Here is a 22,543-nt window from a genome sequence, read left to right as displayed (position 1 = left end):
CGCTCAGCGTCGCACGGTCGCGCTCGATATACGTCACTACTACAACACGGCCGCCGCTTTCCCACAGAAAAGGTAATAAAAAAGGTGAAAAACACAATACATCTGGTCATATTGACTACTGCAATAATGTAAATTATAGTTCGTTAGTTGTGCGAGCCAGTTAACATAGAGGAGCAGCTCAACGATGTTTAATTTACCGGTTTTGGTGACCGTTCAACGAGGCAACGTCACTAACGCGACTTTTGGCTGTGTAGTTTTCATAATTAAGTATTTTCACGGTCTTATATACCATTAGTATTATGACAGACTGCGACCGCCCCAAGGTGAAAAAATATCTTTTAAATTGACAAACGTCATATGTGTGACTCGTGTCACAGTTCAATCGGGATCAAAAAAATATTTGTCTCTCTCCATTCACCACCATACAAAGTTTCTCTAAAATAAGTGCCCTTGGAGCAAACCGGAAAGGGGCGCGGCTTCGGCCCTTTATAAACGGCAGTGCTGCTGCTAGCCCGGTTACAGAAACATGTTTACAGGATACCCGCAAAGGAGAATAAACTGCGGCTTAACGTTAGCTCTTAAATGTGGCAACGTGACGGTCAATTGACTGAAATGGGCGAAGACGCCCCTATTTCACAACGAAGCTGGCAGCTAGAGTAGAGGTGAGTAACCGTTTGCTTGTCATCTCAAAAAACACGATAAGCTAGCTAACGTTAGCTCTCCATCAAAATGTAGCTCAAATAAATACTGACAGTTTCATTATGACATGTGTCAGACATGTTTAATTCAGTACATCCGATAAACTATTTTGCAGACATTGAAAAAGCGCTTCTTCTTCACTTTTCGTGTGATGTTGTGTGTCTGCGTGTGAGAGAGCCTGCGTTAGCTAGCTAACGGTGCAGGAAAAAGTACGTAGTGTGCCCAGTTTCAAAGATTGAATCATTGACAGAATTGCAGAATTCAATAAAATGTTAATCTAATGTAATCTGAAGGTAGATAATGTGTCCCTCTTTGGAATTTGCACGTCCTAACAACGTTGGGTAATGCAGATGAAGGTGTCAGGACCTTGGTTAGGAATCCTTATGTTTTTTTGTTTTTGTTTTTTTACTATGGAAACTGAGTCTTCAGCTGTGTTGACATACTAATGGGTTCAATCATTTTTTTTAATAGAGGAAAACCAGCTTGAAACTTTAGATATTGGAGCCCTGCAGCGTGCGAACAATCTTTTTATAAATTGACTTATTGTCGACTAAGCACTTGCCCTTTTTTGGTTTGATCTGCGCATACACTGCTATTTTTGCACGTTTTGGTCTTTACAATTACTTACGTCAACTGAAAATAAATCAGGAAATCATTACAGGACTCGACATGACATGCTAGTCAGCTTTTCAAGCCACTGATGTGAGGATATTCACAATTACCCCTATGATAGAAAATTCACCCAGATCATTTCATCCTGAGTGTTTTACCTCATTCAGCGATAAAATCTTATGCGCTCTCACCCCTGTTCTGCAGCACTAATGCAGTAGAAGAACATTTACTTGGCCAAGCAGCTTATTGGCCAGACAAACCCTAAGGAACAAGCGACTATAACTGTCACACTCAAGTGCTATTAAGTCCAGAAATAGGACATGGCCAGGAGAGACAAAAGGCAACCACATAGGATGGAAACTGGAAAGTATGAAAATCCTCAACAAAGCACAATATCCTTTAAGGATACTTGGTGCAACATGTTTGCTGCTAGTGATACATTTGTTGAGAATTTCTCCTTCCTTCTTTGTTCCATGTCGCTGTACAATATCTCCCCACTCTGTCTGTCAGTTAGGAGTTGGCCCTCACCGGCTGTCTGGTGACATGCACATCATAGATAAGCTATCATGATGTTTCAACGACCCTATTTTAACAACCCCGCCTAGTTCACATCAGTAAAGGATATCTGTTCTGACTTTATTACACACGAACAATCAGTCTGTGCGTTTCAGTGATGAGTTTGCCCTTTTTTTCCGACAGTATAAATTGCAGTTATTTTTTTCTTAAGTTTTGTTTGCTCCCATGACACTAACTTGGAGCCGCCCAGATGCGCAGCTCTGTGACATAACAGGACACAACCCTAACCACAAACTAGGTGTTGGGTAGCTGATCCGGCAGGCCACCAACAGTCCTTTAGTTGTTTTACATAACAAGAACGCAGAGAAGAAGACATCTGAATACAAGGGGTTGCACAGGGTCAGCAAACGCCTCAAGTTCGGTTACAGAACATTGTGTTCTCAGTGTGACATGGCGTAATGTGATGTTTTTTTTTCTTCCAGGTCTGACAGGTGGTCAGGATGGGGGAGCGGGCACTCAACAGCCCCATTGCTGCGATCTCTCCAGTGCAGCAGATGCTGGCTTCTGGCACTGGAGCCCTCCTCACATCTTTTTTTGGTAAGATCACAGAAACAAAGACTAGAAAAAGCAACTAATGCCTGTACATTAATACATATAATTGCCCTTTTCCCCGGGTGGAGTTTTCCACAATCTTCTGTTTTGTGCTCAGACTTGATTAATTGTCATAAGCTTATATTGAAATACAACATTTTAAGCATTGTTTAAACTGAATGGTTTTTGAAGATGTAGTGTATTAAAGTTCATTGAAGTAAATTGGGTGAACTAAATGATAGAAACACCTGCCAGTATTATGCAATCAAGTGCAACAGCAGCCTCTAAAACAACTATATAGTCATCAACACTTCTTTAGAACCATTTCAAGTAAAACTAAATGCAACCTTAATGGAGGTCACATTTATTGCAGGATTGTTGTACGAGACTGCATATGCCATGAGAATAAAATCAAATTATCCAATTTATACGTTCATAGTCACACCGCTGGACGTTGTCAAGATCAGGCTGCAGGCTCAGCAAACACCATTCCACCAAGGTAAGACAACGTTCATCCTCTGTGGTTTTAGCTCACACTTGGTTAATGAAACACTGTTTGTTTTTAACAGCTGCTTGTGGATGCCATGTTATCATGACGCTTTACTAACCCCACTACATCTGTCCTTTGTGCGTGTGGCATTGTCTTCACGCTGTTTTTTTTTTTTTTTTGTCCTCTCAATCTTTCCTGCCTTTTGCTTTGTTTCACAGCTCCGTGGGGTGGCGTCGTCCGCCCTTCCAAGTGTGAGTACCTGACCCACTGTTGCTGCATGCTCAAACAAATAAAAATCCAGCACAACTTTCTCTATCTGGGCACGTGCTCTACTAACAAACAGCTCTTTCAAATGGACACAAAATAACACCCTAGGGCAAATAGTCACGTGTTTTCTATCGGCTCAGATGTGCATGTTCGGCCTTCATTCTTGTTTGTTCATTAATGTAAAGGATGAGTTTAAACTACCATTTCCTGCTAGTTGACATTCCACAAGCTTGAAGAAACACAAAATGACACTCAAAATGTCCGGAGCTACACCTCCATATTTCAAATTTCCCCTTCCTTCTGGAAAATGTTTATAGTCAACGTTTTTGTTTCCTCTTATATGTCCACAACATAAAATCTGTAAAAGGAACAGGTTTTTTTTGTGTGTTTTTTTTTCAAGTTTTCTTGACATATGTGTCAGTAGTCTATCTTAAACCAGCCCTGAATAAACAGACAAAGTAAGCAATGACAAGGACAGCCCTGATGTTATCTTCTGAGTGACTCTGTGGTCATTGCCATCAGGTGTATTAATAATCACCTTTCTCTCTACTGTCAGGGATTGTATGACTCCAGAAAACTTTTCAGATCGAATCGTACTAATTTTCAGATGCAAGATACAAGTACTCAAATGTCGGATTTGGATTAAATGATATATTGTGTGTCTCTCACAGGGAAATGTTTCCTGTATTGTAACGGACTGATGGATCACATCTATGTGTGTCAGAATGGAACCAGTTGCACCAGCTGGTACAAAACCCCAACGCATTTCAGTGGGACGCTGGTGAGTGTATATGAGTGCAGGAGCAGCTTTGCTTTAGACACAAAATTAATCAAAATGTGTCAAAAATGTTTGTTTGTGTCGTAGGATGCTTTTGTGAAAATCTCTCGACACGAAGGACTCAGGTCTTTATGGAGCGGACTACCACCAACACTGTGAGACACTAAACTCTCATTAAGAAAATGCTTAAAACCATTTGGTCACTTGAGTCTTTATTGACACTTTCAAAATAAAAGCACATGCCTTTTTAAAAACACCCATGAATGCATAGACATTTAAAAAAAAGATTCATATGGGTTATTTACTCTGTGGTGTGTGTGTGTATGTTTGCGTGCAGGGTTATGGCTGTGCCTGCCACCGTCATTTACTTCACCTGCTATGACCAGCTGCGAGACTTCCTGAGATATGGTCTGGGTTACAAGGGCAGCCACATCCCTCTTGTTGCTGGGGCTCTCGCCAGATGTGAGTCCATGAAAGCACAATCACATATATCCTAACTGTAACAAGTTAATAGGTTCTTGACATCCTGTCGGCGTGTGTATGTTGTAGTGGGGGCCGTGACAGTGATCAGCCCTCTGGAGCTGGTCAGGACTAAGATGCAGTCACGTCAGCTGTCGTACAGCGAGCTGCAGGTGTGTATCCGCTCTGCTGTTGCCCAGGACGGCCTCCTTTCACTGTGGAGGGGCTTGGGACCCACCGTCCTAAGGGATGTACCCTTCTCTGGTGAGTGCAGCACCATATCATTATAATATAATAACTCTGTATCTATGAACAAATCTGAAATCGAATTATTTTGATTGTTAGAGATTACACATGCAAAATTTATCAAACATTCATCCACTGTAGACTTGAAATGTTTCTGTGGTTATCTTCATGGGGGGGAGGGAGAGAAAGAAAAAAGATTTGGGGAGGGGGGTTCACAGTACTAGTTATTCAGAAAAATGCAAGATGACTGTCATGTAAAGCAAAGCAACAAATTAACAGTTCCCTGTTTGTGTGTATTTGCAGCTCTGTACTGGTTTAACTATGAACTGCTGAAGACCCAGTTATGTGAACAGTCCAGAGTGACTCAGGCCAACTTCTCCATCAGCTTTACAGCAGGAGCGATCTCTGGAACTGTAAGTTGTAACCGCATTTCACAATTTTTTTTTCATGTATTTTTTTAAAATAAATGCTGATGTTACTTAACACTTTTTTGTTTCACTCTGTTAATTAGGAAGAGTACTGTGTTTTTGGCAACACATTTTAATTATTCAAAAATAAGTCCAAGTCCTGTATTTTGTCTGTCACTTTTGTTGTAGGCTCTAAATATTACCTCATGCACCTCAGAGCTAAAGCAGCACTGTTTTTTATGTAGTTGTGGGATAAAAACGTGTCATCATTGTTACTGAATTCTGCCAAAACTAACCCAGAATTCACAAGAGAGCTTATTGGCGACAAAGACAAAGTTGTGGACTTGCTTCAACTGCGATTCACCTAAAATCGGATACTTATTCTTCTTTCTTTTGTACTGTGATGCATGCAATACATGCTACTTCATCATAACACACTGTCGTGGTAGTAAAGGCATACTAAATTCGGCATAATATGTCCTGGGGCATATCTAATTATGTTGCTGTGTGGGAATGAATGAGACATTGATTTCTGAAACTACGGCTGCCCCACGTATCTACTTCCAATATGCAGCCCTATTATTCTAAACCAAAACGGACTGTAGTATTAACAGTTAATTTAAGGTTTGAAACTAACTATCTGAAATCCTGATTATATGAATGAGAAATGAATATTTTGCCCTGTTTGTCTTTACAGAATCAGAACGGTGACTGATCCACACTTACAGTGTTGTTGTTTTTTTGGTGCAAGAATTAAACAACTGCCCTCCTGATATGAATGATTCTCTTTCATACACTGTTAATATCTAACAGACTGCACCTTTGTATCCTGTCATGGTGTCTAGATTGCAGCAATCTTGACGCTGCCTTTTGACGTGGTGAAGACACGCAGACAGATCCAACTGGGAGAGATAGATACTCTGGGAGGTCTGTACTTATACATGGTGATGTGTGAAATGTATTTACGCACAAGCGTTGAATTTTCTTAAGAATAACCTATTCCCATTCCTTAGTTTCCTCAGAAAGAACAAGGTCCACATGGCGCATCATGAAGGAGATATGTGCTGAGCTGGGCTACAGGGGCCTTTTTGCAGGTGCGCACTCCTTCTGTCCTGTGTTCAGTAAAAATACAGTGTTATCCTTGTCCAGAAGTGACAGTATTTGTGTTTTCCTCAGGTTTCATGCCAAGGGTGATCAAAGTCGCTCCAGCCTGCGCCATCATGATAAGCACATATGAGTTTGGAAAGGCCTCCTTCCGTAAGGCGAACCTTGATCGAGAGTGACAAACATCCTGAAGGCTGTCTTTGAGGCGCTGGGTGTTTCTCCGTGGCAGGACATCTTATCTAGACTGCTTGGACAAGGGCTCCTCACACTGGTCCAGGATTTGATTTGTGAACACAGAAGAGGATTCGCCTTCATGTCAGGGATGCCTATTCCTTCAACTGTATTTCAGAATAAATACAAACTGTGATTTAGACTTGAGACAAACTTACATCCTTGAACTAAATGAGCTTGAACAACAAGCCTGGACACTGCGAGAGACTCTTAGCCACTGACTTTGTGTGTTGATTATTTGAGTAAACTTTTTCCAGGTATCTTAAAGATACTCTTTTTTTTTTTTTTTTTTTTTTTTCTTGATCAAATGGAAGCGACTTGTACCAAATAACACTGACATGGATCACAACGCCGTACTCATTTTCTTGGGTAGAGATGGACTGAATCGGCATCAGTTTTAATGCATGGCTCAGCGGAAAATGTTCTCATTTCAGCAGTTTGCATAGCTTGAGACCAACTGCATGGTGTTTAAAGTTTTATTCAAGAAGCTGGTCCGTCCTGCATAAGCTTTACTGCATTTCCCTGTTCTCCTATAGCAGTAGAGCATGACATCTGAGTAGATGAGTGACAAATCTGTTTTATGCTGGATACAGTTGACCATTTGTAGCACTTTAAATTTGCAAGACAAGTGCTGTGAAGTGAAATGAAATCATAAAACATGACTACAGGTTTCTATGTTTGTTGAATGTATGCCTCTTTTCTGTTCTTATAACTGGAGGAAGGTCACAACATGCAAAACACAAGACTTGATTGAAACATTCAAGCCAGCCTTCTGGAAGACAAGTGTTCATTGGTGCATAATTTCTAACATTTTATGCTATAATTGTGCTACATGAGTTCATGAACATGAGCAACATTTCCTGTAAAAAAACAAACAAACAAACAAAACATAACAGCCCGCTTCCCAAAAGTTACAGATTTTCTGAAATTCTGCCAAGACTTTCTAGGTCATGGATAAAAGAAAACATAACAGGCATTCCAAACTTTCCCCTGGTGGTTCTCTGGTAATTAAATGGTTTGAATATCTTGCCTACAATGAACATGACGTCAAAACTTGTTACATCACTGGATCATAAAACAAAATATTGTTGCCTTGACCTGAGAGGTGTATATGTGTGTCATTTGTTTTGTTTTTTTAAAGAATTAAATGGTAATAAATGTAAATATGGCTTAATTCGTCTGCTTTGTTTGAATTATTTCTGAACCTAATTTACAAGTGACCATCACTGTTTAGAAGAATAGAATATTTACATAAAATACCAGTGAGAGGAGTATTAAATATAGGACTTGAACTCAACATAAAAACAGAAAATGCTACTTTTTCTAGATTCAAAGACAGTTTTGCACCTCAGATAAATGAGGGTCAATTAATTACTAATTAGATGTGTTCTATCATATAACAGCTATAATGTATATTGTTTCATTTTGTCACAAATATCAATTATGTAACCTACAGTCTTAAGACTTACAGTTACATTTGGTTAAGATATACAGTACTTGAATGTGAACAGAAATATTCCAAAACATATTTTTGTATTGTCTAAGTCAATAACACAATCAAGTTGTAATATTTAGTCATGTAACTAAAAGTTGTCATATATCAATTGAGTAATACATTGAAATTTGTTAGAAAGTCAAACAGCGACATCTAGTGGCTGTTGAATACATCTTCCGGTATATGCTCAGACGACAGTCACACTAAATCTCGCGAGACTTATTTTGTATATAAAGCCCGCTCTGTCCTTCCCACGGCCTCTTTGAATCGGGTTGGAGACAAAATGGTGAGTGTGCTCTACTTGCTGCTGACTTTCATCGGTCTTTTATCTTTGACATCCTTTCGATTTCGCTTATTTCAGACGCGCAGATTGCCTTAATAGATGGTTTAACTACAGTTTTGCACTGAATTTTGAGGTCATTTAGGGTGATATTTCAACTTTCGCACTACATCCTACTGCATGTCGGTGACTCAAGGTCCAAAATGGCAGCTAGAGCTAGGCCGCTACTTAAATCTTACGAATTAATTATCAGCTAAACACTTACATTCTCAGGTATATTAACGCGTCTTTATGTTCTGTCTCTTAATATAAAATTTAACTTAAACGCGTCAGGTATAAAGCCGGCAACCGTGTATACTGCAGCTAGCTGAGCTAACAGCATGGTTAACAGGGCCGTCCTTTGATTATACATATTTTTTATTGGCTGAAATTATGTTTTGAAATTAGTTTTTACATGCTTTATTTATGCATATGGCTACACTATGTCGTTGACCCACGAGGCTGGCTCACACCGTAGGGCAGCTATTAACATCGTGGTTAGCTTAACGTTAATGGATGAACCAGCTAACAGGCTCTTTCCCCCTCCACAGTCCCACCGTAAGTTTTCGGCGCCCCGCCACGGATCCCTGGGCTTCCTGCCCCGCAAGAGGAGTCGTCGTCACCGTGGTAAGGCCAAGAGCTTCCCGAAGGATGACCCTAGCAAGCCCGTGCACCTGACTGCCTTCCTGGGCTACAAGGCTGGCATGACCCACATCGTCCGTGAGGTCGACAGACCTGGCTCAAGTAAGTAGAAGGAATTGTTACTTCATGAATGTAATCGTCAAAGGAAGCATGTGCTTTAAGATTATGTAGTCAATGGCTAGGAATGGTTCTCTGCCTGTGATGAGCCTCTCGACGGGCGGACATAATGGGTTTATATATCCCTTGCTGAATGTCGAGTACTGAGCGCAGTTTATACCATAAAGTAGAATTTCTGTAAAGTGCATGTAAAATTGGAGGACAACACTTTCTAAGTGAACTTTGTCCTTCCCCTGCAGAGGTGAACAAGAAGGAAGTGGTTGAGGCCGTGACCATTGTGGAGACTCCTCCCATGATGGTGGTCGGCGTTGTGGGTTACGTCAACACCCCCCGCGGCCTGCGTTCCTTCAAGACCATCTTTGCCGAGCACGTCAGTGATGAGTGCAAGCGTCGCTTCTACAAGAACTGGTGAGACACTACATCAGTACAACTTGCATGACTAGTAATAGTGTTTGAAGCAGATGTTAGTTGCCCAGTGGAAATTAAGTGTTTTGCACTGAGTGAGTCTAACATTACGGTGGCCTGTATGGCAGCTCCGCTCAGGTGCCATGTGCCCTGATGAGCTCCGGGCTCCTCTGGCCAGTGGAAAGTGCTTCTTAGAAACTGCGCCATGAGCCGAAATCCTTACTAGCTGATACAGCCCCCCTCATCTACATGGAGGGAGGGCGAACAGCTACGCACTGTGTTCTTCCGCTGACCCTTTGGGGTTATGAAGGACCTGTGCCAACCTGTGTCTTCTGCCACGCTGCGTGCTTTCAGGTACAAGTCCAAGAAGAAGGCCTTCACTAAATACTGCAAGAAATGGCAGGATGATGAGGGCAAGAAGCAGCTGGAGAAGGACTTTGCAGCCATGAAGAAGTACTGCCAGGTCATCCGCATCATTGCCCACACACAGGTTGGTATGTTTAAAATGTTTATGGAATTTAGTTTCTGGCTAGTCAGTGATGAGACCACGGATCTTGCGTCAGGCATGGCGCCCGATACATATGAGGATACCTTCCATGCTGCCTTCCTTCTGAGACTACACCGCTAAAGAACTTAACTGAACATTTCAAGCATTTTGTAGCTGTATTCTGTTCTGACTTCAGTCTTATCTGTGCAGATGCGTCTGCTGCCCGTGAGGCAGAAGAAGTCTCACCTGATGGAGGTGCAGCTGAACGGCGGCACCATCTCTGACAAGGTTGACTGGGCCCGCGAGAAGCTGGAGCAGGCCGTGCCCGTCGGCACAGTCTTCACTCAGGACGAGATGATCGACGTCATTGGTGTCACAAAGGGTCACGGATACAAGGGTAAGTTCAGAATTCTGATTTGTCTGGTTTTGAAGTTTGATGATGACTGGCAGTGAACAGTACATCCTGCCTGAAAAGCCATGTGTCTTTTGGTTAATTTTGCTCTAAACAATCTCCTTCCTTCCAGGTGTCACCAGCCGTTGGCACACAAAGAAGCTTCCCCGCAAAACCCATCGTGGTCTGCGTAAGGTGGCCTGTATTGGTGCCTGGCATCCTGCCCGTGTGGCTTTCTCTGTGGCCCGTGCCGGTCAGAAGGGTTACCACCACCGTACAGAGATCAACAAGAAGATCTACAAGATTGGCCAGGGCTACCACACAAAGGATGGAAAGCTGGTGAAGAACAACGCCTCCACTGAGTATGATCTGTCCAACAAGAGCATCAACCCCCTGGTAAGTGACATTCATGCAACCTGTGCCTTTGCTTTACCATCCGACATGGAAGCAGAATATGTAACTGACCCTGCCACTTTCTGTTTTAAAGGGTGGATTCGTCCACTATGGAGATGTGACCAATGACTTCGTCATGGTGAAGGGCTGTGTTGTGGGAGTGAAGAAGAGGGTACTGACTCTGCGCAAGGTAAGGGAAAAAGTGTAGCATTTTCTTCAGTTTTAGTTGTGGAATGTTGACCACAATCGGGTGTGTGTTCCTAAACTTATGTTTCCTCATTGCTCTTACAGTCTCTGCTGGTGCAGACTAGCCGCCGTGCATTGGAGAAGATTGACCTCAAGTTTATTGATACCACCTCCAAATTCGGTCATGGTCGCTTCCAGACCGTGGAGGAAAAGAAGGCGTTCATGGTAAGACTTTATCCTTCAAGCACTTGCTGCACCACACTTCCTGAACTGCCAATATTTTATGAATGTTTTACTTTTAAATATATTGGTCCTTTTTAAATGGGCTGTAACTGGTATCTAATGTAAAACAGTTAACAACTGCACACTGCCAGATGTTGTCATGTCTTCAGTTATTGTTCCGCACTGTTCGTAACCTGGTTCAGTCTTCAGTGTGAACTCTGGGTTCCATTCCAGTGCCACAGTGAACTCCAGTGAGGCAGGGGAGCAGTGCCCTTTTGTGCTCGCTCCCTGTTCACTCTCTGGGCACACTTGGCTGCTCTGACACAACAGCTGACAATCTAGTATTGGCATACAACTTATTCTGTTTTTCCTTTTCCACAGGGACCACTCAAGAAGGACCGTATCACCAAGGAAGAGACTGCTTAAAGTCGCTGTCCAGAACCAATGTCTCTGCTGCGTTGACCATTCCTGTTGTGCAGAGTTGTTTAATAAAACAGAAAACCAAAAGAATGTGTCTGTCTATTTTACAACTGCTATATGGTGTCATTTTGTGTCTGAGTAAAGGGAAATATTGATGGGGAAAATTGGTAGCTCATGACTGTAGAAAGACAGCAGCCTGGCCACTTAAGCGTTGGTAGTTCACAAAGCATTTCAGTAACCTTTGCTCGCAAACTTAAATGTTAAGTGCTGCCCTTAATGTGCTTTTAAGAACAACACAGGACTTCAGTGGAGAAGTGCTGTGACATGTAAAGGATGTGTCAATACTGAATATTGCGAAAGTGAGGGTGGGGCCTTGTTCTTAGCACTTAAGTGCAAAGAGGGTTACTAATGTAACTTGGGGTGGCAAAATGGCACTGTGCACAATATGATGGCAAGGAATGGCCATTACAAGAGCTACAGTAATGAGTTAAAACTTTGTCATTTTACATCACTGTACCAAGCTGTGTTGGCTTCACTGCTGCCATGTTGGGTAACAGTACAGTGCTTCCCCAAATAAAAAGCCAATGTAAAGTTTTTCTCATGCTGGTATCTACTTTTCAGTTATTACCTGGGTTACCTGACAGTTGGCTACTAATGTGTTAATTTTATAAACTGACAATTACTTAAAAATGCTTCCTATTTTATAAGCTCTTTGTGTTGTATACAATCTTTTTGTAGACTGACATAATGTAGTGAAGCAAATATATTTCCTTCCTCAAACGGCATAAAATTAAAAGTACTTCAGATTTAGTGCAGTACTTGGGTTAAAGTACTTAGTTCATCTCGCTGCTCCTCTCTGAGCATGTTAAACGCGGTCAGCCTCTGAGTCCACTCCCATGTACTGCAGCTAAAAAGGTCAGCATCAGCGGTGATGAGAGCCGCCACCTATGCAGAACTGATGGACAGCAAGACTAGCTAACATTGCATGTTTTAACTGGCTATATGTGTCCTTGAGCTGTAAGGCTTGTATTCGGCTGACATCAGAACTCTTAGCAGTCACAGTACGGTAATTAAAGGAGACATATTATGCAAAACTCACTTTTTCGTTGCTTTAGTGTGTGTATTTGCATATCTGGAGTGCCTCCCCACCCCTTAAGAATGATTTTTGACCACTAAGTCAATGTTTTGTAAACGGACGCAGTCAGAAAATGTGTCTCTAAAGGAGCCAGTTGGATTTCACCCGCGCTGTTACGTAACAGAGCGGGTGATTTGAATACTCCCACCCTCATGCTGGATATCTCCTCCCACATTACGCCGGCTACCTGAACGATGATCCGCCATTTTCTCGCCTCACTCGTACGCGACAGCCTGACCGCTATCATGTACAACCCGAAAGCCAAGCACTCCTGCTATGTCATGAGATGCATGGATACTCATGTTTCCCTTCATCACTTCCCTACCAAAGAGGATATCAGAGCGAAGTGGCTAAATTTTATTTTTCAGGGAAACGTCCCAGCTTCAGTGAGCAAAAGTGTTTTTGTCTGTGCCAGTCACTTCACGCCGGACTGTTTCAGCAACCAGGGTCAGTATAAAGCTGGACTGGCAACGAGATTGTTCCTAGAAGATGGATCCATACCCACTGTCCGTGTAAGTATTTAAAAAAAACAGTTTCGTTTGTGTTACTTTGGCCGTTTGGCACATGAGCTGAACATGCCGTGAACATGCTAGCTAGCTAGCGCTAGCATGTTCAAGGCCGAGCAGCTAGCTAGCTAGCTCACCGTCCGCGAACAACTTCTCCGACGTGAATACGCATGGGAGACCGTCTCCTCCACATGCTCACGGCCGAGCAGACGGTATGAAATGGTCTCAGTTGTTCACGGACGGTGGGCTGCGTTAATTTATTATCATGTTGTGCTAAAGGAGGCTAAAGACTTCCTTTGTGTTAGTATTCATGTAACTACGTGTGTAGTGTTAGCTGCTTGCATGAGAGACCCGATCTGAGAGTACCAAAACGTTATCTGCAGTAAAGCAATCACTACTTTGTTTTGAAGCCGGAGACAGGGGTTACCTGCCTGCTGTGCTACGATTAACGTTAGTTATATGCAGACACGGACACAGAAAAGTTGCTTCGCAAATGTGTATGTTTTTGCTCACTTACTAAAATCTGATGTGAAATGAGGGATTTGCATGGGTTTGTGATTTGCCAGATTCTTCCTCATCAAATTGATTTTTTAATCATCATCAGAGGACATTTGAGTCCTGCATTTTTCTAAATACAGCTATTTATTTGAAAATAAATCACCATTTTCCTAATATTTTTTGCAATGTGTACAATGTGCTCGCATTCTTATTTAGCATTGTATTATTTTTCCTCCCAAGACTATACCTGGCAGCCCTGCACTTCAATGAAAATACAGACCGTTCACAGGCAACAACCTCAGCTGGTGAGCCACTGTTCAGGCTTCATTTCCAAAGTGGAAGAAAGGAGGAGAATACACAGCAAAGCCAGTGAAGGAGCAACCAACCTTTCGTAAGTTTTAAACCTTTTTATTGAAATCACACAGAAAAATGAAACAGACATTAAAAAATACTTGTAAAATAAATAAAATATAAATTAACCAGTGTCTATGGCTTTTTCTAGTTTTGTTTTTAATAAATATACGATAAAACACGATAAAGTACGCACAATATTTCACTTTTTCTAATTGCAGATTAGGTGGATGACATCTTGGACCTGGTGTTTGAGAAGGTTTTTCAGGACCCTGGTTCATACGCAGATGAGGTTTTGAAGATCTCCATTCCTGAGGCACTCTCTGCGCAGTTAGAAACGCTGGACAAGAAGGAGGTGATGGACCACTATGTGACAAGGTTCAGTCAAGGGCCGGTCTGAACCCCACGTAGATGCCTCGAGTGCCAGGGAACTCCCTCCGTATACGCAGCACCACACAGCTGGGCAGTGCCACAAACTCTTCAGCCCAGAAAGCCCCAACACCAGCTCTCAAAGCTCCTATATGCCAAGTATCTGTAACGGCTGAACAGAGTGGATATATTTAGTTATACATTTATATTTAGACATAGTTTTTGATTTACCTTATATTTTTTTGTAAATATTTATATTACCTACTGTTTAACAACAGGCAATAACAACTACTTGTACATTCAATAACTTTTTGAATAGTTGTGTGTTGTTTGCTGTACTTGTATTTATAAAATTATATAAGCTGTTTTCTGTACTTTCAGTGTTTGACATGTAGACATAAGAATTATGATCATCAAGAGACAGGTTCGTAGGAGTGGGATGAGTATCCAAAAGTACAAAACATAAATTCCTGCACAATATCTAATTTGTATTTCCACCATTTATGAGCAGCAAGATTGTCATAGACCTAGGTGTAGATGTTGCTAATAAACTGTGTTCTTGCAAATTGATTTTTTTGCAGAAATGTATCTTTTCTAGTGTTTGATATGTAACATTTTAACAATTGTCAAACTGCCTTTCAAAAAGAAAAATAAGCAATGTAACAAAGTGGAAAATTGAATTTATTTCATTACTCATATTTTTATTACAATAACAGAATTTATACCGTATATTACCAAATAATAGCCGGGTCTCAATTAAACGCCTGTCCAAAACAAAGGCCTGGTCTGTTAAGTGGTTGGAACAAACAAATAAACGCCTGGCTATTATTTGATATTTTACGGTATGCAAAAAAAAAAACACTTACTGTTCTATTCCCCTCAGACGTAAAGGCTCTGTAGATATTTAGTGCATTCTGAAGTGAGAATGCACACTGGTACGAGGCCAGGGTGGTCTGCCATGCAGGAAGGTGAGTTTTGAAGCTGATTTAGTCTTCTTATAACCTGTAAATGTGAAAGGTTAAGTGACGTTTGATGACTGATAATATGACTGAATAGTTACATTTTCATTCAACAAGCAGACGTTCTCAGGCGCTGTATGCATTGTTATGCATCTAAACATAAGTACACACCTAAACCAGAGGGGAAAAAGGGAACATATCAGTTTAACGGTTTTTTTATTTGAATATGTTGTTAGCAATAACGACTGGTCAGCATGTGCAACGATGTAACGTTATTAATTGGAATTAGTGCATTATGTTGAAACGCAGTACAAACGGATAAACAGACATTACTATGGGGATACGGAGCTGGCAGACAGTCGCCCCAGCCCGCACTACATCCCCCGTTTCACAACTTGGTTGAAAAATTAGCACACACGTGAAAAGTGTATGGCTGTGAGTTAGATGTCGGACAAAATAATGACGTAACAGTTAACATTATTATGGCGTAGCTGAGAATAAAAGTGCTACATTCCCACTCGTAGCTGCCGAAAAAACATTGCGGACTTGTGAAATTTACTCGTGTAACGGGAATAGCATGCTACTTATGTTTACTCAACACAAATCTAGATTTTTATAAGCAGTGAGTTACACATAGAGCGGTCAGCGGTCGACCGTATTTAGTCAGCGACCGTATTTACCTACGTACAAACATACACATTTTTAAGAAAAAAGTAAAATAAAGATCATAACTCACCATTCAGAAACGTCTTGTTGCAGTCTACATTGAGCAACTTATTCGCTAGCTCCTTCTTGTTCAGGGTCTGACTCTGGTTCAAACATGTAAGGTTGGACAGCAAAGTTTCCTCCTGCAGCCATGTTTCTCCCAGGGTTCACGCTCAGTTGTTGTCATGGTAGCATGAGCGTGCCGGCGTCGTCACACCTCCCGGAAGAAGTGGGTGGATTACCTGTGTCTCATTTGCATTTAAAGAGACGGGCACTCAAAACCGACTGTTCTGAACAGGGCTGTTTTGGCAGGGTTATTGAACAGTTATGAACTGCTATTGTGCTTCATCCTTATGGTATTTTGACCAAAGCATGTCACAGACATTTCATTAGGACACCAGGGAACTAGATTAACTTGTAGAAATAGGGTATAATATGACTCCTTTAAGCCCCAACATCAACCATTCTGACTCATCACTGCCAAAACTAAAACCTCCACTTCAGCAGGTAATGAGGAAGACCCTGAGAGGGCTCCACAGGCCATTTAGATGTCCTGCAAGAGACATCTTAGCATAATATTCAGCACTCTTAGCAGAAACGTGGATTTCCTGTAAGGATTTTTCAAGGTCCCACCTCCTCCCTGCTAACCTGCAGCCGAGGCAGCTGAAGGACAATTGTTCTCAGCTGAGCAGCATTTCAAGAAATCTGACATTTTCTCCACCAAAGCAGTTCTGTGGCGAAGAGGAAACTATCCTCTAAAGGACACTAATGATAAACCGAGCCCTGAAAAAGAAAAGCCTGCTGTCCGTGTAGAAGCAGCGGGGAGGAGGAAGCCGGGGTGAAGCCCTCTGTCACTGTGGCCAGAGGACAGCCATGGAGATGGCCCCGCTGTTACATAATAACCTCCAGAGGCTCTGACCCCTTGCCCCCGCTGCAGCACAAGCAGGGCTGCAGTTCAAAGCTCCCACACGGCTCTGCTTTACATAATGCCCTCTCTGCTAAATGTGACAGTTAACAGTCCACGCTGATGCCATTAATTGCTCCCCTTCGTCCCACTCAGGTGAAGTTACGTGTCCCGGCTGTGCTCCCTTTATGACCCCGCGCATCTGCTCAAACAGCATCTCTGTGCACTTTTTCATAAAGGCCTGTCCGCACCATTCCACCCTATTAGTTCAGTCCTCCATCATCTCAAACGAGCTCCTTCCTCCTCGCTCTGAGGAGGAGGAAGCGGGGGTTAGTTTAGGAAGTCCAGAAAGGGGGGTTATTAATAGTCACATTGTTCATCAGTGAAGTAACTGATTGATTTATACACTGGCTCATTTTGTGTCTCTTTGTGGTCGTGAGTTATTTTGTGGCTGTTTTGAATCATTTTATCTGACTTGTGTCAATTTGTGTGTCTTTGTAGTCGCGTCTCTTCACTTTTTGGAAATATTGTCTCTTTGTGGTCATTCTGTGACACTGCTCGTTTTCAGCCATGTTTGTTTTGGGTCTGTGGTTGTTTTACATTACTTTGTGGTCATTTTTTGTCACTTTATAGCCATTTTCCCCTGATTTTGTGGTTATTTTGTGTCATTTTATCATGGTTTTGTTTCTCCTTGTGGTTGATTTTTAAATACTTTGCAGTCATTTTGAGTCATTTTGTGTTTATTTTGCCTCACGTTTTTAGTAGTCCTGAGTCAATTTGGGGTTGTTTCAAGTCATTTGTGGGTTTTCTGGGTCATTTTGTGTTTATTTTGCGTGACTTTGTGATCGTTTAGTGTCTCTTCTTCGTCGTTCTTGCATCACTTATTGTTAATTGTGTCATTTTGTTTTATTTTGCGTCACTCAGTTTTGCTTTTGTCTTAATTTCATATTTTGTTTTGCTTCTCTTTGCTGCCGCCTGATTAACTTTCCACCAAGAGATGTTAATAGTTAAAGATTTAGCCTGCACCCAGTAGGCTGGCTCAGTAATCCATCCTTGATACTAACAAGCCAAAGATCCCTTTCTGACTCTGGTAGAGGTGGTGAACTGGGTTGCAGGGGGAGCAGTCCCATCCCTGGCATCCCCCCTGGCCCTGCCCTTATTAGTTTAGTCCTCCATCATCTCACATGAGCTCTCCTCAAAGCCAGGTATAAATGAAGCCAGTACTGTGTCTCTACTTAATGAGATGTAATTTCTTTGTGTGTGTGTGTGTGTGTGTGTGTGTGTGTCCTGCAGCGGAACCTCCAGTCCAGTCCCGAGGTTAGGTGAGGGTTAAGTTAGAGGCAAACAACTGAAGTGACTGATGTTTTAATTTAATTTTTATAAAAACGATAAAACGAGTACCAGAGGACATTTTTGGATTTTTTTCATGTAGATGACGTGGAGGCTATTGAAGAAAAAAAAACACGTGTCCCCATACAAAGTGAATGGGATGGATCCAAGGTGAAATCTGTTTTCATGAAAATGTGAGATTTTTCTTTAAAATGTTAATGAAAAATAGAAAATTCCACCACAATCCAAACCCCCCCCCCCCCCCCCCCCCCCCAAAAAAAAAAAACAGGTGTGTCTCATTCAACTAGTATCAGAAGACGTTGTGGCATTGATTGAGTCAATGGCTCAAATGATCTGGAAGCTACTGAAAAAAAACCGTGTCCTTATGCTTGCGGGACAGCAGCCAGGTAACCAGAGTGCATGCTGGGACGGCAGAGAGGAGGGCCAAGCATTTGATTTATGTGAGTGTGTGAGAGTGTGTGCAGTTGCTCGTACATGTAAGTAGGCGTGTGCATCTGTGCGTCGGTGTGTGTCCTGGCATCGGCCTCAGCCGGCTGGCAAGGAGTCAGCGGCGGGCCGTCCTGCAGAGTGAGGGAAGAGACTGGGTGTTGGTGCAGAGCAGCGTCTGACAGGCGGACAGACTGTCGGAGGGGACGACCACACACTCAGGACCATTATTACACAGGACGGAGGCGGAAGGCTTGGCCACTGACTATTTGACTCCTTGACTACTGTTAGGATCTGTTATTCTGCCTGGACCGGGAACTCGTAACACCCATTCTCATTTGAAAACAAATCCTCATCCACTTCATTTGTTAATCTCATCCTTTAATCTATCAGGCAAAAATACCAAACAATTGAAGGCTACAGCTCCTAAATTCTTTGTCTTATATCGACGTAAACTGAGTATAAAAAACAAGCAATTTCGAGATTTCAGCCTGGATTTTTTTTTTCTTGGAAATTTCAAACAATCCTTATTTGGAGACACATGGCAGTCTTTATTTTTTGTACAAGGGGGAATCAAATGCACCACAGGTCGCTGCAGGGTAGACGAGCTGGGAATGATGCTTCATTCAGCCTGTACCTTTTCTTTTTTTACATTACACAGATGAAATCCTGTCTTGTAACGATACGTTTTACAGCTTTTATTGCTGATCATAATTACATGCCACGCTTTTCATAGTGGAACCGAGGAAGAGGCCACAAATCATGGCTTTAAACAGGCGGAAATCATTCACTCGCTAAAAATGCCTTCTTCAAAAGCTTCATTTGGGCTTTTGAGCTAGATTCAAATGCAAAAAGGAATCCCAGCCCTGTCATATGTGATGCTGACTAAAGCCACATTTGATCACAGTAGTCCTCTGTAGCCTGTTTAAAGGACAGTGGATCTGAGGGGCCTGATTGTTCCTCCTGGGCCTGGCAGACTGCAGCTCCTGCACCCCTGCACTGTGGCATCAGTATTCCAGGGCCGTCCGTGGACACAGCGTTCCCTGAGCTGACGGAGGCAAACCCTGCACGGTGTCTCCCATCACGCCACCAGAGGGCAGAGCGCGGCGCTCCCTTTTGCTTCACGCATCCCAGAGCACTTTGTGTGCTGCATCCTGCTTTGGTTCCTCTTCTTTCTCTCTCTCTCTCTCTCTCTCTCTCTCTCTCTCTCCCCTTTTTGAAATAAAAACTGCCCTCTATTCAGAGCTGGATTTAAAAGCTCCAGATGATTTGTAAAACAGCAGTGACACAGCTCAGACTCTTTGGTCCATATATTTTTCATTCAGGAAACGGTGACGCTTCAGACTGTTTGCATCAGGAGCGGGGGGTGATGTGAATGTGTCATTTCAGACTATGTTTGCTCCAATGATTTTTTTTTTTCTCTTTTTTTTCTTTTTCAGTTGGTTGACCGTGCTTATAGCTCTTCTGTTGCCACTCAACTCTGCATGACCCAAAAATAACCCGGGGTGAGCGCAGTCAGCAACTGTTTTCTGGTCAGCACAAACAACAGGCCGCATCACACACACACACACAGATACGCAGACACGGAGGCTTGCACATGCATTTTCCTTATTTGCACGCACAGGAAAAAGACAAACATTCCTCAGACAAAAGAAATAAATAATCCACACACACATTTCAGGTCGCATTTTGTTGTGATACACAGAGAGGGATCGTTGAACTCTGCAGCCTCTTCTTCTCAGTGACTTAAAGTTGGCAGGTAGCTTTTCGGAGGCTTCAGGTGACAGGCCTACGCAGCTCCCATGGGTTTTGCCTGCTTCCGTCCCAGAACGTTGTCCAGTAAAGTCAGAGAAAGGTCATCAGTCAGTTTGATGTGAGGTTATGTAAACTCGAGGGCTGCCAGAGACACAAGGCCAGGCTCGGGCCAGAGAGGGCGTTTGCTCTCAATACTCCCCCAGCCAGGAGGAGACTGTGTGTGCTCCTGAGGCCTATTCGCCTCAAACCCCTGACACCGACCCCACCCCAACATCCACCCCTTCTCTGATCACACAGCACTGCGGAGACACTCTTATCAACACAGCAAGAGCAAGAAAAGGAGAGAGGGAGAGAGAGAAAGACTTGAGTCAGGGGAGGAAAACAGGGGGTCAAATACAAAAGAGGACCTGGTGAAGAAGGCTGCAGATCTTGGGGCTCCTCCACTCACGAGAAGATCAAATTTAAGAACTTCTCAGTGACTTTTAATGTCATGCACACAGAGATTTAAAGGGGATCTGCAAACGTCCGTGTTGTGCTTGAAACCGGTCGTTGGTTCACGTTAGCGGATGCCATTGCTAAACTAATGTTAGCCACTGTTGCTCCCTGTTAGTGGAGCAGAGAGAGGCCCTTGGGAACTTGCATAAAGTCACATACCGAAAATCCGACCCGAATCCTTCACAAAGAAATCCAGCAGCATTAAACAACTTACAACGTTACAATCCACTCACATACGGACAATAATAAAAGTGATTCATGCATATAAATTGTTGCAAATTCTTGCATGGAGCCCCTTTGAACTCAAATTCTCCTAATTTTTGCTGAACCACGCCTGGACAGAAGTCCTACGGAGCTCACGTACTGCATAATGATGGATTGAGATGCTTTTATCCCAATGAAAAGCAAGGATAGCAAAACAAATTCAACTTCGGTATTATATTTGATAAGATAGTAGATGTATATCCATACGCTAAGCAGCTAAAGAGCTAGGTATTTCTGGAGGTGGAGACCAAAAACAGAGCCAAAAGAGTGAGACGTTTGTACTTTAATGTACAAACTTGACTTCATATTAACCTAAATGTTAAGCAAATGTCAGGGTTGTGTTTACAGTTTGTTTCTGCTGATTGGCCAAAAAAAATCAGGTATTGTAGTTTTAAAAGACATTCGATCTTCAGCACCTATCACACTTTTTTTTGCTTTGTCACTGTGTTCCCACATCTCAGCAGCAATTATGTAACAGTAGGTGAGTACAGCTTTATCATAAAAAGATAGAAATCCCTGCCAAACCTATGGATTTATCCCTGAAAGGAACATATTTGAATTTATATTCTGAAATGCCAAGGACCTTCAAGGCCAAGAATTCAAGGAAAGGCAATTAGTGAGGGACACACATAACACACAATAGAAGGCAAGAAAGAGAGACTTCTCCCTGTCCTCTTTATTTCCTCTTGTCCTATTTCCAATGAATGACACTTTGTGCCCTCCAGCAAACAGAGCATGTAAATCTGGCCTCTGAGCGTTATGGGGCCATGCTCTGGCTGTATAGTGCAACTGTGGGTGGAGCCATCATTAGTTCAGAGACCTACAGTGCTAATATCATTAGTATTAGCACTGGAGCGCTCGCCATGACCCTCCCTGACATCACGGTGCAGTGTCCAACTCTGTTAGCCTGCCATAAAAAAAAAAATAAAAAAGAACAGGTTTGACTCTTCAAGGGCACGCCTCGCTTCCTCTGGATTCCACCTCCCTCTGCGGGCAGCCAGAGGAAGAGGAAGAGGAGGAGGAGGAGGAGGAAGAGGAGAGTTGGCTTCTTCATCCCACACCTGCACAGTGAATCAACCTGTCGAGAGCTGGACGGAACAGAACAGATTAATGCCACCTTGTACCTTCCTAGAAGAGTGATTGTTCCATTTGATCAGATATATTTTTTGTTGTTTTCCTCCATTTCACAATTGTCACTCTCACTTCAATGGGGATCCCAGCAAAAATAATGTGTTTTTTACATGACCCAAGGTTGCTTAACCTCGTCCTTTCAAGAGTTATAGTCCAATTTAGCAATAGCAGCCCTCTCAAGCTAGCAGCTCTTACCTTTTCTTGTGCAGGGTTTTAGT

General features: G+C 42.5%; 2 protein-coding genes, 2 long non-coding RNA genes and 2 other non-coding genes across 7 annotated transcripts; 5 read left to right on the top strand and 1 right to left on the bottom strand.

The window, feature by feature from the left end:
- The first annotated feature begins 457 nt into the window (after nt 1-457).
- On the top strand, nt 458-7,574 carry slc25a39 (solute carrier family 25 member 39). 2 transcript variants are annotated; one of them, XM_030408659.1, is made up of 12 exons: nt 459-662; nt 2,310-2,424; nt 2,858-2,917; nt 3,127-3,159; nt 3,847-3,956; nt 4,041-4,108; nt 4,291-4,415; nt 4,503-4,676; nt 4,962-5,071; nt 5,911-5,992; nt 6,079-6,159; nt 6,242-7,574. In XM_030408659.1, exons 2-12 carry the CDS (start codon nt 2,328-2,330, stop codon nt 6,346-6,348), a joined length of 1,047 nt encoding a protein of 348 aa, XP_030264519.1. In that variant the 5' UTR covers nt 459-662; nt 2,310-2,327; the 3' UTR covers nt 6,349-7,574. The 2 variants fall into 2 exon arrangements, with proteins under 2 accessions (XP_030264520.1, XP_030264519.1); XM_030408660.1 differs by lacking the exon at nt 3,127-3,159 and having other exon boundaries at nt 458-662.
- A 519-nt stretch (nt 7,575-8,093) lies between these two features.
- Nucleotides 8,094-11,567, top strand: rpl3 (ribosomal protein L3). Its single transcript, XM_030408534.1, has 9 exons — nt 8,094-8,181; nt 8,766-8,958; nt 9,213-9,381; nt 9,733-9,868; nt 10,076-10,262; nt 10,390-10,652; nt 10,744-10,839; nt 10,941-11,060; nt 11,439-11,567. The coding sequence occupies exons 1-9, from the start codon at nt 8,179-8,181 to the stop codon at nt 11,481-11,483; spliced, it is 1,212 nt and encodes a 403-aa protein (XP_030264394.1). The 5' UTR covers nt 8,094-8,178; the 3' UTR covers nt 11,484-11,567.
- LOC115576447 (small nucleolar RNA U83B) lies at nt 9,907-9,999 on the top strand. Its single transcript, XR_003982854.1, has one exon. It is a non-coding gene; the product is annotated as a small nucleolar RNA U83B (small nucleolar RNA).
- LOC115576444 (small nucleolar RNA SNORA54) lies at nt 11,236-11,368 on the top strand. The gene has a single exon (XR_003982851.1). It is a non-coding gene; the product is annotated as a small nucleolar RNA SNORA54 (small nucleolar RNA).
- A 982-nt stretch (nt 11,568-12,549) lies between the features above and the next one.
- Nucleotides 12,550-14,906, top strand: LOC115574930 (uncharacterized). Its single transcript, XR_003982587.1, has 3 exons — nt 12,550-13,124; nt 13,857-14,007; nt 14,189-14,906. It is a non-coding gene; the product is annotated as an uncharacterized LOC115574930 (long non-coding RNA).
- On the bottom strand, nt 14,106-16,443 carry LOC115574931 (uncharacterized). The gene is made up of 3 exons (XR_003982588.1): nt 16,032-16,443; nt 15,203-15,338; nt 14,106-14,508 (listed from the first exon to the last, which is right to left on the bottom strand). It is a non-coding gene; the product is annotated as an uncharacterized LOC115574931 (long non-coding RNA).
- Between the last annotated feature and the right edge of the window lie 6,100 nt (nt 16,444-22,543).

This window comes from Sparus aurata, chromosome 23 (genome assembly GCF_900880675.1).
Source record: "Sparus aurata chromosome 23, fSpaAur1.1, whole genome shotgun sequence".
NCBI classification, from domain to species: Eukaryota; Metazoa; Chordata; class Actinopteri; order Spariformes; family Sparidae; genus Sparus; species Sparus aurata.
This window is presented reverse-complemented; position numbering and strand designations above follow the sequence as displayed.